Source organism: Aotus nancymaae, unplaced genomic scaffold (genome assembly GCF_030222135.1).
Source record: "Aotus nancymaae isolate 86718 unplaced genomic scaffold, 86718_ANA_hifiasm-v0.15.2.pri h1tg000049l, whole genome shotgun sequence".
In the NCBI taxonomy this organism is placed as follows: Eukaryota; Metazoa; Chordata; class Mammalia; order Primates; family Aotidae; genus Aotus; species Aotus nancymaae.
Window position 1 is genome coordinate 4,595,923 of NW_026988463.1, and position 19,134 is coordinate 4,615,056.

The window sequence follows — 19,134 nt, forward strand, 5'->3', positions numbered from 1 at the left end:
GTAGGAAGTGGCCTCCATGTCGACTGAAGAAGCAGGAGGTGTCCACAAAGCCGCCTACATGACCCCTCAGCCTCCCAGGGCAGGGATAGCCTTCGCGAATGTGGCCACTGACCCGCTGCCTCTCTCTCCACCGCCTTGGGCAGGTACAAAGACGACACTGACAGCCCTACTGAGGATGGCGACAAGCCCCGGGTGCTCTACAGCCTGGAGTTCACCTTTGACGCCGATGCCCGCGTGGCCATCACCATCTACTGCCAGGCGTCGGAGGAGTTCCTGAACGGCAGGGCAGTGTGAGTCCACGGGTGGCTGGCACCGGCCAGGCTGGGGGCCCTGGACTCCCATGGGAGGCTTCTCTCTGCCTTAGTAATCAGAGGGAGAAAAGCAAACCGTGCTCTCTTACCGTACTCCCAGGACTTTACTACGATGTGAGGGGCTTCTCCCTCCCCAGGGACTCCCCATTTCTCTGAAGGAACCAGCTGGGATCCTGTGACTTGTTTCAGTTCTGACGCTGCCTGGCGTTCGTGCAGTCCCCGCATGTAGAGGGCCCAGTCCCACAAGACTGCCCCACTTCAGATGCTGGTCATAAGCCCCCACTGTCACCTGTACTTCTCACCAACCAGCCATACATTAGGGCTCCCACAGCCCACTCCTCGGGCTTGATCGGTTGCTAGAGTGGCTCACAGGACCCAGGGAAGCATTTGGCTGATGTATATTGGTTGATTGTAAAGGATTCAGGTGAAAAGTTTCACTGGACGAGGTGTGGGGGAAGGGGTGGGGTGTGCCACCTTCCCGGTGTTCAGCAACCGGAAACTCTCCCGAAAACCCCATGTTACAGGGCCTTTTCTGGAGGTTTGATCATGTAGGCAGGATTGATGAGTAACTCCATCTCCAGCCCCTCTCCCCTCCCTGGAGGTTGGGGCTGGGGCTGAAATTCAGTTCCGGGTTTTTTTTCTTTTTTCTTTTTTTTTTTTTGAGATGGAGTTTCCCTCTTGTTGCCCAGGCTGGAGTGCAATGGCACGATCTCCGCTCACCGCAACCTCCACTTCCTGGGTTCAAGTGATTCTCCTGCCTTAGTCTCCTGAGTAGCTGGGATTACAGGCATGTGTCACCATGCCCAGATAATTATGTATTTTTAGTAGGGATGGGCTTTCTCTGTGTTGGTCAGGCTGGTCTAGAACGCCTGACCTCAGGTGATCCACCCACCCTGGCCTCCCAAAGTGCTGGGATTACAGGCATGAGCCACCGTGCCCAGCCCAGGGTTTTGTGTTTTGTTTTGTTTTGTTTTTTTGAGACGGAGTCTCACTGTTGCGAGGCTGGAGTGCAGTGGCACAGTCTCGGCTCACTGCAACCTCTGCCTCCCGGGTTCAAGTGATTCTTCTGCCTCAGCCTCTCTAGTAGTTGGGATTACAGGCATGTGCCACCACACCCAGCTAATTTTTTTGTATTTGTTAGTAGAGACGGGATTTTACCATGTTGGCCAGGATGGTCTTAATCTCTTGATCTCGTGATCCGCCCACCTCAGTCTCCCAAAGTGCTGGGATTACAGGCGTGAGCCGCTGCGCCTGGCCGTGGCTTGGTCTTTCTGGCGGCCAGCCCCCTCCAGGAGCCACCGAGTCACCTCATTGGCACAGAAGACATTCCTATCACCCAGGAAATTCCACTGTCAGGAGCAAGGATCAGAGACCAAATATGAGAAGAAAAGAGACTCCTAGCACCCCTGTCGCTCAGGAAATAGCAAGGGTTTTAGAGGTCCCCATGTCAGGAACTGGGACTGGGACTAAATATTTACTTTTACTGTGTCACAATTACATATTTGCGATTTCAGAGCTTTTATTTGAGATAAGCGTCCTTCTGGCCCTGAAAGTTTGAAACCTGCAACTTGAGCAGGAGCTGGCAGGACCACCTCCAGGCTGCCAGGGCATATGTGCCCTGAGTGACTTCAGGGACAGGCAGGAGCATTTCCCCCCAACCCCCTGCCTTCCTGCATTGGAGCAGACTGCTCAGCGGTCAGCTTTGCATCTGGTGATAGGGTGTAGCTGAGAGCCTCAGCTTTGAGTCCTATCCCGACTGAGTGGCTCGGGGCATGTGACTGCTTGTGCCTTGGAGTCCTCAGCCGGAAATGTGGGCAGGTGGTGTGAGGAGGGGGTGATGTGTCCTGTGCACAGCCCCTCGCATGACTGGTGCTCATGAATGGAGCCTGAGTGCTCAGGTTGAGGGGCTGGTGGAGACGACTCAGGTGGGGCTTCTTAGGGAACATTCCACCAGATGAGGCTTCCCTGGGGCTCCGGCCCTGGGCTCCCCAGCAGCCAGGGCTGCTCCTGTGGGCCAGCACTGGGGGAGGAACAGGTCCCTCCCTTTAGACTTTGTTCCTTGAGACTCCACCTTGCCCTAGCACTTGATTATGTTTCTTTTGAGACACTCGTAACGTATGCCTGTGTGCTATGGCTGGCGTGGAATTCATGGGTATAGGAGCATTTGGAGTGACCAGGGTAGGCCCCTCTGTCTCCTCCTTGCACCCCATTGGTTGGGGTTGAGTGTGTGACACCCCTGGGACCTAATGCCCTCCTTGGGGTTGGCCGACATGGTGGAGGAGCTGGGCTTCTAGGGAGGAGCTTGGGGGCTGCCACAGAGAGGGCGCAGGCTGAGGTCAGACAGGACAGTGTGAGTGGCCTGCCCTTGCCCCGCCACGCCCCACCTGTCAGGCCTTGGTTGATTGTTTCGAATGGGCTCAAAGAGAGGGTTCTGCTGCCACCAAAAAGGCTAGAGAGAGCAGAGAGGATGCCCTGCCAGCCCTGGCTGGTATCACCCTGTCCTAGACCCCTGGGGGCCAGTGATGAGAAATGCCACAGTCCCCCTCTCTCAGGACCTGGCACGAGTCCTGCTTCCCCTCCCAGCAGGGATCACAGAGCAGGAGCAGCTCCAGTACCTGGAGGCCTTGCCCAGGCACCCGAACCCCATCCAGCCTGCCAGTGGTCCATCATTTGAGCGGCAGGGCAAGCCACCCTCCCTGCCTCCTGACAAGAAAACTGAGGCTCAGGCGGAGGGGTGCGTACAGGACTCAGCTCGCAGAAGAAGTCCAGGGTCTGCCTGAGGGCGGTGCCCTAGATGTGCCTTTTACTGAGGCTGATCCTGGACCTCCCTGTAGTGCCTCCTCCCATGCTGGGCTCTGGAGGCCAGGGCAGGCCTCTTCTGCCTTTGTGTGTATGAGATGCTCACCTCTACCCTCCAGGGGCAATCTGTGGGTCTCTGCCAGGGTGGAGCGCAGGCTGCTGGGAGCAGGCGTGAGGGTTGGGGAAGGAGCATTTTGCACTGTGTGTACTTAAGGACTCTGTTGATTCAAAAAGTTAACAAACTCAAGCAGGGTGCATTGGCTCATGCCTGTAATCCCAGCACTTTGGGAGGCTGAGGCGGGTGAATCGCTTGAGGTCAGGAGTTGATGGCCAGCCTAGCCAACATGGTGAAACCTCTTCTGTACTAAAAATACAAAAATTAGCCTGGCATGATGGCATATACCTGTAATCCCAGCTAGTCGGGAGGTTGAGGCAGGAGGATCACTTGAACTCGGGAGGCGGAGGTTGCAGTGAGCCGAGATGACGCCGCTGCACTCCAGCCTGGGCAACAGAGCGAGATCCTATCTCAAAAAAAAAAAGCAAACAAACTTAGCAACCCCATGGAGGAAAGGAGAAGCACATCCATCTCTGGGGCGACAGCACAGGGATTGGGCAGGTGTGGGCTCTGGAAGAATTGTAGCCAGGCCTGACCTGGGCAGAGCTGCGTGGTGAGCAAAGACCATGGAAGGCCCTGGAAGGGTGAAGGCCATGTGGCCATGTAGGCTGTTTCCTGTCTCCCACGAGAGAGTCTCCAAAATATAGGTGTCCCCAGCCCTGCCGGCTGTCAGAGTGGGAGGGATGGGCACAGGAGGGTCTTTGCTCTGCCGTGTTGTCACTGCCTGCTCCCGGCTCCCTGCAGATACAGCCCCAAGGGCCCCTCGCTGCAGTCCGAGACCGTCCACTACAAGAGAGGGGTGAGCCAGCAGTTCTCCCTGCCCTCCTTCAAGATCGACTTCTCGGAGTGGAAGGATGACGAGGTAATCCTGGCTGGGTTCCTTCTTGCCCTTTGCTCCTCCCGAATTTTCTCCTCTTCGGGGTGGGGCCAGTGCGTCTGGGTTTCTCCGGGTTCATAAGCCCTGGGAATGGCTGCCCCAGTCTGTGTGCTCAGGCAATGTGTGGACGGACTGTAGTGAGGCCTGTGCCGTGTGCTGGCTGGGCCAGGGGGTCACCAGAGGCCGACCAGGCAGCTGCACTCAGAGGCTCGGACACTGGGCTGCTTTGGGGAGGCGTGAGGAACAGGACTCCCTCCTTCGGGCTGTAGCAGTGCAGGGTCTGTTCACACCAGGTGGTGTCCCTTCAAGCTTTTTACCCTTTCTTTGCTTAAAATCTTGCTGCAGGTGTATTTTGAGACGGAGTCTTGCTCTGTCGCCCAGGCTGGAGTGCAGTGGCATGGTCTTGGCTCACTGCAACCTCTGCCTCCCGGGTTCAAGGGATTTTCCTGCCACTGCCTCCCAAGTAGCTGGGACTACAGGCGCCTACCACCACGTCCAGCTATTTTTTTGTATTTTTAGTAGAGACAGGGTTTCACTTTGTTAGCCAGGATGGCTCGATCTTCTGACCTTGTGATCTGCCCGCCTCAGCCTCCCAAAGTGCTGGGATTACAGGCGAGAGTCACCATGCCCGGCTAGAGCTGCAGACATCTTTTAATGAGACGTTTTGTAGGTTGCAGTTTGAGTGCCTGCCTTGCTAGTTTTCCCTCATAGGCCCTGCTCCAACTTTCCATCAAAGCTGTGTGCTTCCTGCTTTGCCTTGTTTCCCAGCATGCATCTGGTCTGCAGCTTGCAAAGACCCTGGTCCTGGGGCTCCTGTGTAACAGTAGTCCTTATGGGTCCCAGGTCCGAGGCCAGGAGGAGATGTGGACCACATGCCCTCTTAAGTGAATGGACTTAGGCTGGGGCCTGTCCTGTGACTCTCTTCCTGACCTGTACTCCCTTTCCGTAAAGAGCCTCCCTTGCGTTTGCATTAAAAATAAAACAGGGCCGGGCGCGGTGGCTCATGCCTGTAATCCCAGCACTTTGGGAGGCCTAGGCGGGTGGATCACGAGGTCGAGAGATCGAGACCATCCCGGTCAACATGGTGAAACCCCGTCTCTACTAAAAATACAAAAAATTAGCTGGGCATGGTGGCGCGTGCCTGTAATCCCAGCTACTCAAGAGGCTGAGGCAGGAGAATTGCCTGAACCCAGGAGGCGGAGGTTACGGTGAGCCGAGATCACACCATTGCACTCCAGCCTGGGTAACAAGAACGAAACTCTGTCTCAAAATAAATAAATTAATTAATTAAATAAAATAAAACAAGCCAGCTGTGGTGGCTCTCGCCTGTAATCCCAGCACTTTGGGAGGCTGAGGCAAGAGAATCGTTTGAGGCCAGGTGTCTGAGACCAACCTGGGCAAAACCTTGTCTCTGTGAAAAATAAAAAAATTAGCTGGATGTGGTGGTATTCCCCTGTAGTCCGAGCTATCGAGGATGGAAGATTCCCTGAGCCTGGGAGATGGAGGCTGCAGTGAGCCATGATCGTGCCACTGTACTTCAGGCTGGGTGACAGACCGAGACCCTGTCTCAAAAGTAAAAGTACTTGGGATTGGGGGACCGCCAGGTTGTCTAAGACGGGGTCAACTGGCCCAGGTTGGGAACTGAGCAAGTCAGAACTCCCATGCTGATCCGTAGTGTGATTGCGCCTGCAAATAACCACTGAACTCCAGCCTGGACAACATAGTGAGACCCCGTTTCTTAGTGGAAAAAAAAAAACAGTAAAATTAAACATCTCCCCAGACTCCTCGGGTGGGCGGAGTCTCTGTCCTCTCCTGGCATCACCAGCGTGGGCCCCATACCCTGCTCTCATGTTTGACTGTGGGTGCTGTGTGGCCTGTGTGCCGAGCTCTGGGGAGTGTGAGCTCGGGGTTGTCTGGGCTCCCTGTTTGTTTCATGTTCCCTGGGGCGCCTCCCCCAGTCCCTCTGGGGAGCCCCAGCCTTGGTGCCCCGTGAGCCATGGGTTTACAGATGAGGTGGCTGGGTGAGGGGAGTGGTCACTGTGGCCAGCTTGCTGAGGAGTTGCAGTGCTCAGGGCCCAGAGAGAGTTGGGACCACGATGCACCTAGTTGTTCCACCTCTGTCCCGGACTTGGCACTGGACCCACCAGGGGGCCTTTGGTCAGGGTTTGCTGAGGAAGCTGAATGAGGGCCCGTGTGCTGCATAGCCCTGGCTGGTCAGCCACCATGGATGGCCATGCTGAGAATCTGCATGTCAGGGACGGCTCCTGCTGTGAGGCCTTCAAGGTGGGATCCTTGTCAGGACTTATGTGGATGTAAGTGACAGAAAAACACTCGGTCTGGTTTAAGAAAAGAAAACCAGGGACTTACTGGTATAAGAGAAGGCTGGCTGGCCTGAGGTTTCTTCCAGGGCCATGTCATCAGGGCGGGGTCTCTATTGCTTAGCCTCTCACCTCCCGCAGCTGCTCTCAGCGAGTGCCCTGTAGGCCAGCACATGGCCATCCTGCTGGGTCCAGAGGTGCTTGGAGGCCACGCGCCTTCTCTTTGTGACCCCACTTGGGGCAGGAGCCTCCTGTCATGCAGCCAGGCCATAGAGACTTGGAGTAGGAGGGAGACGCTTCCCCGAGGAGAACCTGAGGGGCTCAGATGCTTGGCCAGGCGTGGCTTAGCGTCAGGAGCACAGCTGCAAGGACAGGTCATGGGGTGCCCAGGGTGGCTGGGCCGGCGCTGCCTAGGAGCAGGGAGGACACGCATGGAGGGGATGGGGGCCCACTTTGGTTCTGCCGCTTTCTTTCTATAGAGTGTTGGGCAAGTTCTGCGGCTCTGGGAGCCTGGGTTTGCCTCTCTGTGGGCCGAGGCTGGAAGCAGTCCCTCTCAGCGTGGCCATGAGGGGTCCATGATCGGCGTGCAAAGGGCTTACCTGCCACTGCCCATCATAAACCCCAGTCTGCCAGCCAAGGAGCGGGAGAGAAGGCTACAGCCACTGCCACGCATGCCTCCCCAGACCATTAGTTTTTATTCCACAGCAGCAAAGCGCAGCTGTCAGCACCAAGTTTCTGCAGTGTGATGAGAAGAAAACACAGCTCACTCAAAGACTCCTCAGAGCATGGAGTGGCACCACAGTGCGGAGGTGCTGGCTGCACAGATGCATTCCAGGCCTGGGCGGAAGCTCGGGGATGGGCAGGAGTGAGGGGGTGGGTGAGCTCCGTAGAGCTCTGCCTCCTCCGTCTGGCTCTATCACCTAAAGGAGCAGCTGCCGGCATGTGAACTCCCCCTTCCTGTGCTGAATGACATCCCTTGTGGCAGCAGTGTGGGAGCGTTGCCAGGCAACCCTGGGACGATGGCTCCTGTGCAGACTCAGTGGAGTGGGCAGGAAGTGGGCTCATAAGGGGGTGATAGTCCCACATGATCAGCCCCTGACAGTCACCTCAGACCAGGGAAGGGAGTATCCCTCCTTCTGGCAAGCCCAGGTTTCTGTGGTATCCCTCAGATGGCTGGCAGCTGAACACCTGGCTGTAGACATGTGCCCTACCTCCCTGAAGCCTTTTTTTCTCTTTTTTTTGAGACAAGGCCTCCCTATGTCTCCCAGGCTGGAGTGCAGTGGCACGATCACTGCTCGCTACAGCCTCAAGCTCCTGGGTTAAGCAAGGCTCGAGCAGTCCTCCCACCTTGGCCTTCCAGAGTGTTGGGATTAGAGTCAGGAGCCCCCGTGTCAGGTCTACCAGCCTGCCACCTTATGATGTCTGTGGCCCAGAATTGGCTTCCTTGGCCACCTTTCTGCACCCTTCTCTTTCTGCACCCTCCAGCCTCCTCCTGGAGGAGACTGGGTCGGCCCTTGTTGCTTGGACACAAAGGGCTTCAGGTCGCTGGTGTTGACTGTGTGCTGTGCCAGCCACAGCACTTGGAGCCTTGCGTTAGGCATGGCTTCCATTCCATTTTTCCAAATGGAGAAACTGAGGCTCAGGTGGGGCCCATTTGTAGTGAATGGGTGAGGAGCTAGACTGGACATCAGCAGCCCTGACTGGCTCTGGGCCAGTGCCCTGCCAGCTCCTGGCTCCCCGTTCCTCACTAATAGAGACCATGGCACTTCACATCCTTCACAGCGCAGACCCCAGCACCAGTGTCTCTGTCCACCCCTGTCTACGTGTACATTGGTGTCCATCCCACAGGCCGTGTAGCCAGAGCCTGTGACCCTCCCTCGTGAGATGTGAGGCCTAGGCCCGCGTGGACTTAGGTCTCTAGGTTTGTGGTTTGTTCAGCTGATGGCCGCCTGCCCAGGGCTGCTTACGTGGATGGGTTACGTGTACCATTCATTCTGGTCAGAATGGAATTCTTAGCTCCAGATGGCAGGAAGCTGTGGTAGCCATGTGCCAGGCGCCTGTAGATGTGGAGTCCCTGCTGGGCGGGGACATGCCTGGGAGCGCCTGGGAGCTGCCAGCCTTTCCCCTGTGTCCACATAGCCTCCCTGGTTCGCAGTCGGGCACTTTCCTGACACTGATGTTTCTCCCAGTCCCCTTTTCCTGACTGCTCTCTCTGGTCCGCTGTAACTCCTATCTTCTCGTCTGTATTTTTGGTAGGAAATTCGATGTGTTTTCAAATCTTAGGAAGAAACATTTCCCTGTGTTTCTTAAATAATAGTAATATTTGGCAAGGAGCAGTGATTCACGCCTGTAATCCCAGCACTTTGGCAGGCTGAGGCGGGCAGATCACTTGAGGTCAGGTGTTCGAGACCAGCCTGGCCAACATGGTAAAACCCTGTCTCTACTAAAAATATGGAAATTTAGCTGGATGTGGTGTTGGGCGCCTGTAGTCCCAGCTACTTGGGAGCTGGCGTCCATCTCCTGAGGCAGGAGAATTGCTTGAACCTGGGAGGCGGAGGTTGCAGTGAGCCAAGATCGTGCCACTGCACTCCAGCCTGGGTGGCAGAGCAAGACTTGGTCTCAAAAACCAAAATAATCATAATAGTGTTACTCACAACAACCGTAGCAACCACCACAGGCAGTGTCTCTGTGCTGGGTCTGTTGAGAGGACTTCATTTGCACTTTGTCCTGGAAACCCATAGTAGTGCAGTAATGACCCCATTTTACAGGGAAGGAAGCCAAGGCTCAGAGAGGTAGGAGGACCTAAGATGATGAAAGTCACCCTGGGCCACTGGGGTGGGGAAGTCCCCCTGCCCTGCATCTGCTGCCCCCTTCACCAAGGGGACAGCAGGGGAAGGGAGACATCATGTATGTCTGTTGGTTCTGAGCATCTCCATTCAGGGGCGGGTGCTTGGCCTCAGGCTCAGGGTTCCCGTGTGCTGGGCCAGGAGCAGTCCCACCTGGACGTGCATGGGGGTTTTTGCTGCAGACATGGAGGGGCTGGTCCTCTGTGCGTGGGTCTTGGTCAGTGAGGCCTGTGGTCGGGCTCAGGTGGCAGGAGGCTCTGCCCCAACCCATCTGCCCTTGCCTGGGCTGGGCCCGCCAGGTTCTGCCTCTTTGATGAGTCATCCACTTTTTTTCTTTTAACACCTTTATTGTGTTATATTTCACATCTCCTACAGCTTACTCATGTTAAGTGTGCGATTTGCTGGCTTTTAGAGTATTCACCATGGTGCAGCCAGCATCCATTCTTTCAGTAAATCTTTATTGAGATATAAATGATTTTTTTCCTTCTGGAATAAACAAATGCACGTGTGCATTGCTTTCCGTGCCAGACTCCGAGGATGTCACCGTGACTGCAGAGGCAGAGTCCCCACCCTCCATGGAGCGAGTCAGGGAGCCTGAGGGTGGCCGGTGGGGCTTTCCTGGTTGCCAGGGTATGAGTGATAGAAGCCCAAGGGCTAAGTGCTTCCCGAGGCCCAGAGAAGGACTTGGCTGGCAGGGGGCAGTGTGGGGGAGCAGGGCTCCAAGGGGATGGTGCTGGCTGTGCTGGGCCGGCGGCTGGACCGGCTACTGGGGCCCTGGGGGCCTGGGGAAGAGGGTGGCCTTCAGCCTGTGTGCAGCCGGGGTGGGATGAAAGCAGTAGGAGGCTTCTCTTTGAACTCAGATCAGCCTCATGGTCTCCTTCACTTGCCTTTAGTTTTTGCTGGGGCCAAGTCAGGCACCTTCTTCAGAAAGTTACAGGGAGTCGCCCCGTGACCAGCAGTTCCCCTCCGAGGCACCCACCCAGGAGAACTGAAAACAAAACGCTCGAGAACCCGAGTCCCGCTCAGCGCTGCTCACCGTAGCTGGGGTGCAGGCGCAGCCCGGCGTCCATCACAGAGCAGCGCATGCGCGGCGTGTGGCCGTTCACACAGCACCTGTTACTTGGCCAGAAAAAGGAAAGTGGCACTGATATGTGCTGCAGCGTGGGTGAACTTTGAAAACATACCTAGACGCAGAAAGTCACCTACTGTGCGATTCCATGTAAATGACATGTCTGAAAATGGCAAATCCCTGGAGACAGGAAGCACGTCGTGGCTGCTAGGGGCTGGATGGGGAGTGTGTGGGGGCTGATGGCTATGCCTGGGGTTTCTGTTTGGGATGATGAAAAGTTCTGGAAATGGACGGTGGCGGTGGCATGACATTACAGATGTACTTTACTCAACACTGTTGAAACGTGGTTAAAATTGCAGATTTTGTGTTATATCTGTTTTAACATACACATAAAAAAGGTGTCAGGCCCAGCATCCGCCTTCCCTGCCATCTCGAGGCATGTCTTCTGAGCTCTGCCACCGCCTCCTGCTCCTGCCGCTCCCTCCAGCTCAGCTGTCGACCGACTCCAGGCTTCCAGGCTTGGCTGTGTGGGTCCTGACCCTTCTTGCCAACTCTCTCCTCAGCTGAACTTTGACCTGGACCGGGGCGTGTTTCCAGTGGTCATCCAGGCTGTGGTGGATGAAGGAGACGGTGAGCGAATCCTCTTTCATCCTCCTGGGTGTGCGGGCTGTGTGGCGAGGAAGTGCATCCTGAGGCCTCTGTCACTCAGTTGGCGGGAGGAGCGCCTGCAGCAGTGATGAAGCAGGCCAGGTGTAGGGCGTTGGGCTGGGGCAGCTTGGAGTCTGGGGGAGGTGGGGAGGAGGAAGGCAGGTCCCAGAACAGGCTCTGGACTCTCTGGACTCTATGCAGGCCAAGCCCTGGGTGCCGCAGTCCTGCCAGAGTTGGGGAGGTGAGATGCCTGGGTGGGGCAGGCCCTGACTCTGACTGCTCTGCCCGTCTCCCCAGCAGTGGTGGAAGTGACCGGCCACGCCCACGTGCTGTTGGCCGCCTTTGAAAAGGTAAGTGCCATCTGGCAGTCAGCTTCCTGGGGACCTGGGAGCTGGGAAGGGGGTGGGCTTTTGAGATGAGAAGCCTGAGCAGGGGTTGGGGCTTGGTGGCGTGGCTGAGCTTGGGCCCAGGGCAGGTGGGGGCGTGCCTGTGGCTTCCTACTTTCCGGAAGTCTGGTCCCAAGGCAGAGCCACTGTCAGGAGGCTTTGCATTTGCTTCCCCCCGCCCAACTATCTCCAGTAATGGCTGTAAGCAGTTTTTTTTTTTTTTTGAGACAGGGTCTCACTCTGTCGCCAGGCTGGAGTTCAGTGGCATGATCTTGGCTCACTGCAGCCTCTCCCTCCTGTGTTCAACTGATTCTCCCGTCTCAACCTCCCGTCAGTACCTGGGAGTACAGGCACGCGCCACCACGCCTGGCTAATTTTTGTATATTTATTAAAGATACGGTTTTTACCATGTTGGCCAGGCTGGTCTCAAACTCTTGACCTCAAGTGATCCACCTGCCACGGCCTCCCAAAGTGTTAGGATTATAGGCATGAGCCACTGGGCCTGGCCTCTTTTTCTTTCTTTCTTTTTTTTTTTTTTTTTTAAAAAGTCTCCTGTTGCCTAGACTGGAGGGCTGTAGTGTGATCTCAGCTCACTGCAGCTTTGACCTTCTGGGCTTAAGAGATCCTCCCACATCAGCTTCCTGAGTAGGTGGAACTACAGGCACGCACCACAACGTTTGGCTAATTTAAAAAAAAAAAAATTGTAGAGAGAAGGTCTCTCTATGTTGCTGAGGCTGGTCTCAAACTCCTGGCCTCAAGTGATCCTCCCACCTTGGTCTCCCAATGTGTTGGAATTACAGGCGTCAGCCACCATACCTGGCCAAGAAACTTTTCAAATGGCACTTGGAGTGTGTCGAGAGAGAATGTTCTAGACTGAGGCCAGCCCTGTAGAACTCTTTAGATCCTGCTGACATAGGGGCTGGGCTCCCGCAGAGGGCTCCCTGTGGTAGACTGACTTCCCCATGGGGTGTGAAGAGATCAGCAAGCTCACTGTCCTCGGTGTCACCTGGCACGTGTCACAGACCCCCAGTCCCACTGCCCCTTCTCCCACCTGGCTGTGGAACCCTGACCCTACAGACTAGGCAGGCCTTGCTCCCTGCAGGAGGCCTTTCCTGATGCCACTCAGGAGAAACATCTCTTGTACCCACTTTATGTTCATGAGGGAAGCACTGTCCTCTTGGGTGTCATGGTGTCCTCAAGCTGAGTTTAACACCTGGCATGGAGCAGACACTCCAGGAACACTGGCAGGATGGTCGAGGGGCTGCTGCCTGCCTGGGTTTCTGCTCACTGAGAACTTGCTGGAGGTGGTGGGATGCGTCCTTGTTTGGTAGTGCCTCGGGGGCCCCGCCCCCAGCGTGCCCTGAGGTTCATCAGCACTCCACAGTTGCAGGTCTGCTTGGCATCATCCTGCAGCCCAGGAGTCAGGAGGGGAAAAGGATCCCATGAGACAAAGCCAGCCTGCCTGCTGGGGGCTTCATGCTGCCTCTGGGTCCTGCTTAGCCCAGGCTGTCCATGCAACCCCAGCCCCATGTGCAGCTGCAGCCCGAGAGCTCTAAGTGCAGAGTCCAGCTCTTCCCTATGATCTAGGTCTTTGTAGAGCACTACAGGGCCAGGGTGTCTATAAGCTGGGTAGAGGCCCCTTTCATCCGTCTGTCCTGTGACGAGGCTGAGTCTGTCCTCTCCTGGGTCCAGGACCACAGACTGTGGTGATACAAGTTTCCTGGGCAGGGGGCAGCCTTCTCCGTTTTTAGCACTGGGCTCCCCAGCCTGGCCTCATCAGAAGCCACAGTGACTATTGACACATCTGCGCCTCTGGCAGAGGCAAATGGGCGGTCTCTGGCAAAATGGTCCATTCTGTGCTTCCAGTTTCCCATTAGGAAATGCTTTCTTTTGCGGGGGCCACCATTCTGGAAATTTCTGTTAGAACCCACCAGCCTCACCAGAAAATTGTGAGTGCTGGTCATGGTTGACTGAGAAGGGATAATAAGTGTTGTTGTGAGGTCTCCTATCTCACGCCGTGATTAACCTTGCCGAACTCTGAGTGGCGTATTTCCCTGGATACCACCGGGCGTGCTTGTTCTATTTGGTTCCTGCATTTCTGGAGCTCTGTACTTTGCTGTGTGCACGTGTGTGTGTGCTCCCGCTCTGTCTTCCTAACTAAGCTAGGCCCTGGGAGAGCAGGAACTGGTTTGTCTTGATGTTTGCAGCCAGGTGCTGCTTCTTGGTGTACAGCAGGCCCTTGTCCATCATCTGAACTTGGCCTGTTGGCCTTCAACTTGAATGTGCTTGAGACCAACTGAGAAGAGTTGGGTTCTGTGGGTCAGTACAGGGTTCCGGGGCTGTGTGTTTACGAGGCTTCAGATAGTTGCAAAGCCAGGCCTGAGGGCTATGTTTGGAGAGATCTTGGCACTTCAGTTTTCAAGTGGTCCCATCTTTTTTTTTTTTTCTGGCTGTGGACCTGGATTGGCTAGGGCAGGGTGGCCCACCCAGGCAGCTGCGCAGGGTCACTCAGAGGTGCCAGCTTGACCGCCTTAACCTCTGTGTCTTTTTCCCCTGCAGCACATGGACGGAAGCTTCTCTGTGAAGCCTTTAAAGCAGAAGCAAATCGTAAGTCATCAGATGAAATACGGCCTATTTGATTTAAAAGACACACACTCAGGCAGATCACAAGGTCAGGAGTTCGAGACCAGCCTGGCCAACATGGTGAAACCCTGTCTCTACTAAAAATACAAAAAGTAGCCAGGCATGGTGGCGGGTGCCTGTAGTCACAGCTACTCAGGAGGCTGAGGCAGGAGAATCGCTTGAACCTAGGAGGTGGAGGTTATAATGAGCTGAGATCATGCCACTGCACTCCAGCCTTTTGAGAGAGAAACTGCCTCAAAAAAAAAAAACAAACCTTCACGTGCAGTCACTTAAAGATATACTCATAGGCACTCACACACACACACATACTCATATACAGACAAATTGACTTGTATAAGATATACAAATACATAGCCTTGTGAGAGCGAAACTGTCTCAAAAAAAACCCAGATATACATAGACACAGACACACACACACAGATTCAGACACACATAGACACAAATACACTTACACATATGCTTACACAGACACAGACACGCTGACATACAGACATATACATAGACACGCATTCACACATACACATACATAGACAACACATACACATACATAGATACACTAATACGTAGACACATTCACTTGCACATGTACACAGGCACACTCATACACACACATAGATACACATATACATAGGTACATATACATAGACATATACTAATACACAGACATATTCACTTGCAAATGTGTACAGGCACACTCATACACATACACAGATACACATATACATAGACATGTACATACACACAGACACATACTAATACACACATTCACTTGCACATGTACACAGGCACACTCATACATACACAGATACACATACATAGACATGTACACACACATACATAGACACTAATACACAGACACATTCACTTGCACATGTACACAGGCACACTCATACACACATAGATATACATACATAGACATGTACATACACATACATAGACACACATACTAATAGACTCATTCACTTGCACATGTATACAGGCACACTCATACACATACACATAGATACACATAGACATAGACATGTACATACACACACATACAGACATACTAATACATTCACTTGCACATGTAAACAGGCACACTCATACATACACATAGATACACATACATAGACGTGTACATACACACACATAGACACACTAATACACACATTCACTTGCACATGTACACAGGCACACTCACATACACAGATACACATACATAGACATGTATATACATACACATACATAGACACATACTAATACACAGACACATTCACTTGCACGTGTACACAGGCACACTCATACACACATAGATATACATACATAGACATGTACATACACATACATAGACACACATACTAATAGACTCATTCACTTGCACATGTATACAGGCACACTCATACACATACACATAGATACACATAGACATAGACATGTACATACACACACATACAGACATACTAATACATTCACTTGCACATGTACACAGGCACACTCATACATACACATAGATACACATACATAGACGTGTACATACACACACATAGACACACTAATACATTCACTTGCACATGTACACAGGCACACTCACATACACAGATACACATACATAGACATGTATATACATACACATACATAGACACATACTAATACACAGACACATTCACTTGCACGTGTACACAGGCACACTCATACATACACATAGATACACATAGACATAGACATGTACATACACACACATACAGACATACTAATACATTCACTTGCATATGTACACAGGCACATTCACATACACAGATACACATACATAGACATGTATATACACACACATACATAGACACATACTAATACACAGACACATTCACTTGCACATGTACACAGGCACACTCATACACACACAGATACACATATACATAGACATGTACATACACATACATAGACACACATACTAATAGACTCATTCACTTGCACATGTACACAGGCGCACTCATACACATACACATAGATACACATAGACATAGACATGTACATACACACATACAGACATACTAATACATTCACTTGCACATGTACACAGGCACACTCATACACAGATACACATATACATAGACATGTACATACACATACATAGACACACATACTAATAGACTCACTTGCACATGTACACAGGCGCACTCATACACATACACATAGATACACATAGACATAGACATGTACATACACACATACAGACATACTAATACATTCACTTGCACATGTACACAGGCACACATACATACACATAGATACACATACATAGATGTGTACATACACACACATAGACACACTAATACACATTCACTTGCACGTGTACACAGGCACACTCATACATACACATAGATACACATAGACATAGACATGTACATACACACACATACAGACATACTAATACATTCACTTGCACATGTACACAGGCACACTCACATACACAGATACACATACATAGACATGTATATACATACACATACATAGACACATACTAATACACAGACACATTCACTTGCACATGTACACAGGCACACTCATACACACACAGATACACATATACATAGACATGTACATACACATACGTAGACACACATACTAATAGACACATTCACTTGCACATGTACACAGGCGCACTCATACACATACACATAGATACACATAGACATAGACATGTACATACACACATACAGACATACTAATACATTCACTTGCACATGTACACAGGCACACTCATACATACACATAGATACACATACATAGATGTGTACATACACACACATAGACACTAATACACATTCACTTGCACATGTACACAGGCACACTCATACACATACACATAGATACACATAGACATAGACATGTACATACACACACACAGACAATACATTCACTTGCACATGTACACAGGCACACTCATACATACACATAGATACACATACATAGACGTGTACATACAGACACAGACACACTAATACACATTCACTTGCACATGTACACAGGCACACTCACATAGATACACATACATAGACATGTATATACACACATATATAGACACATACTAATACACAGACACATTCACTTGCACATGTATACAGGCACACTCATACATACACATAGATACACATACATAGACATGTACATACACACACATACAGACACATACTAATACACAGACACATTCACTTGCACATTTACACAGGCACACTCATACATACACATAGATATACATAGACGTGTACATACACATAGACACACTAATACACAGACACATTCACTTGCACATGTATACAGGCACACTCATACACATACACAGATACACATACATAGACATGTACATACACACACATACAGACACTAATACACAGACACATTCACTTGCACATTTACACAGGCACACTCATACGTACACATAGATATACATAGACGTGTACATATACATAGACACACTAATACACAGACACATTCACTTGCACATGTATACAGGCACACTCATACACATAGATACACATACATAGACATGTACATACACACACATACAGACACATACTAATACACAGACACATTCACTTGCACATTTACACAGGCACACTCATACATACACATAGATATACATAGACGTGTACATACACATACATAGACACACTAATACACAGACACATTCACTTGCACATGTATACAGGCACACATACACATACACATAGATACAGATACATAGACATGTACATACACACACATACAGACACATACTAATACACAGTCACATTCACTTGCACATTTACACAGGCACACTCATACATACACATAGATATACATAGACGTGTACATACACATACATAGACACACATACTAATAGACACATTCACTTGCACATGTACACAGGCACACATACACATACAGATACACATATATATAGACATGTACACACACATACATAGACACACATACTAATAGACACATTCACTTGCACATATATACAGGCACACTCATACACATACACATAGATATACATAGACATGTACATACATACATAGACATATACTAATACACAGACACATTCACTTGCACATGTACACAGGCACACTCATACACAGATATACATAGACATGTACATACACGCACACAGACACATACTAATACACAGACACATTCACTTACACATTTACACAGGCACACTCATACACATAAATACACATACATAGACATATACATACACACATACATAGACAGTAATAGACACATTCACTTGTACAGGTACACAGGCACACTCCTACACACATACACATAGATACACATATATAGACGTACATACACACACATACATAGACACACTAACATACAGACACATTCACTTGCACATGTACACAGGCACACTCATACACATACACAGATACACATATACATAGACATGTACATACACACATACATAGACATACTAATACAGACACATTCACTTGCACATGTACACAGGCACACTCATACACATACACATAGATAGACATGTACATACACACACACATAGACATACTAATACAGACATTCACTTGCACATGTACACAGGCACACTCATACACACAGACACATACACATATACATAGACATGTACATACACATACATAGACACATACTAATAGACACATTCACTTGCACATATACACAGGCACACTCATACACATACACATACACATATAGACATGTACATACACACATAGACACATACTAATACACAGACACATTCACTTGCACATGTACACAGGCACACTCATACATATACGCAGATATACATAGACATGTACATACACGCACACAGACACATACTAATACACAGACACATTCACTTGCACATGTACACAGGCACACTCATACACATACACATAGATACACATATAGACATGTACATACACACACATACAGACACATACTAATACACAGACACATTCACTTGCACATGTACACAGGCACACTCATACATATACACATAGATACACATACATAGACATGTACATACATACATAGACATATACTAATACACAGACACATTCACTTGCACATGTACACAGGCACACTCATACATACACACAGATATACATAGACATGTACATACACGCACACAGAC

General features: G+C 50.9%; 1 protein-coding gene across 7 annotated transcripts in view; it reads left to right on the plus strand.

The window, feature by feature from the left end:
• MGRN1 (mahogunin ring finger 1) overlaps positions 1–19,134 on the plus strand; it is a 63,358-nt gene that overhangs the window by 21,275 nt on the left and 22,949 nt on the right. For all 7 annotated transcript variants that reach the window (XM_064362416.1, XM_064362417.1, XM_064362414.1 and 4 more), the window contains exons 4-8: positions 144–290; positions 3,970–4,087; positions 10,899–10,965; positions 11,284–11,333; positions 13,929–13,976. In XM_064362416.1, the coding sequence (XP_064218486.1) occupies positions 144–290; positions 3,970–4,087; positions 10,899–10,965; positions 11,284–11,333; positions 13,929–13,976 (430 nt within the window). The remainder of the gene's footprint in view (positions 1–143; positions 291–3,969; positions 4,088–10,898; positions 10,966–11,283; positions 11,334–13,928; positions 13,977–19,134) is intronic.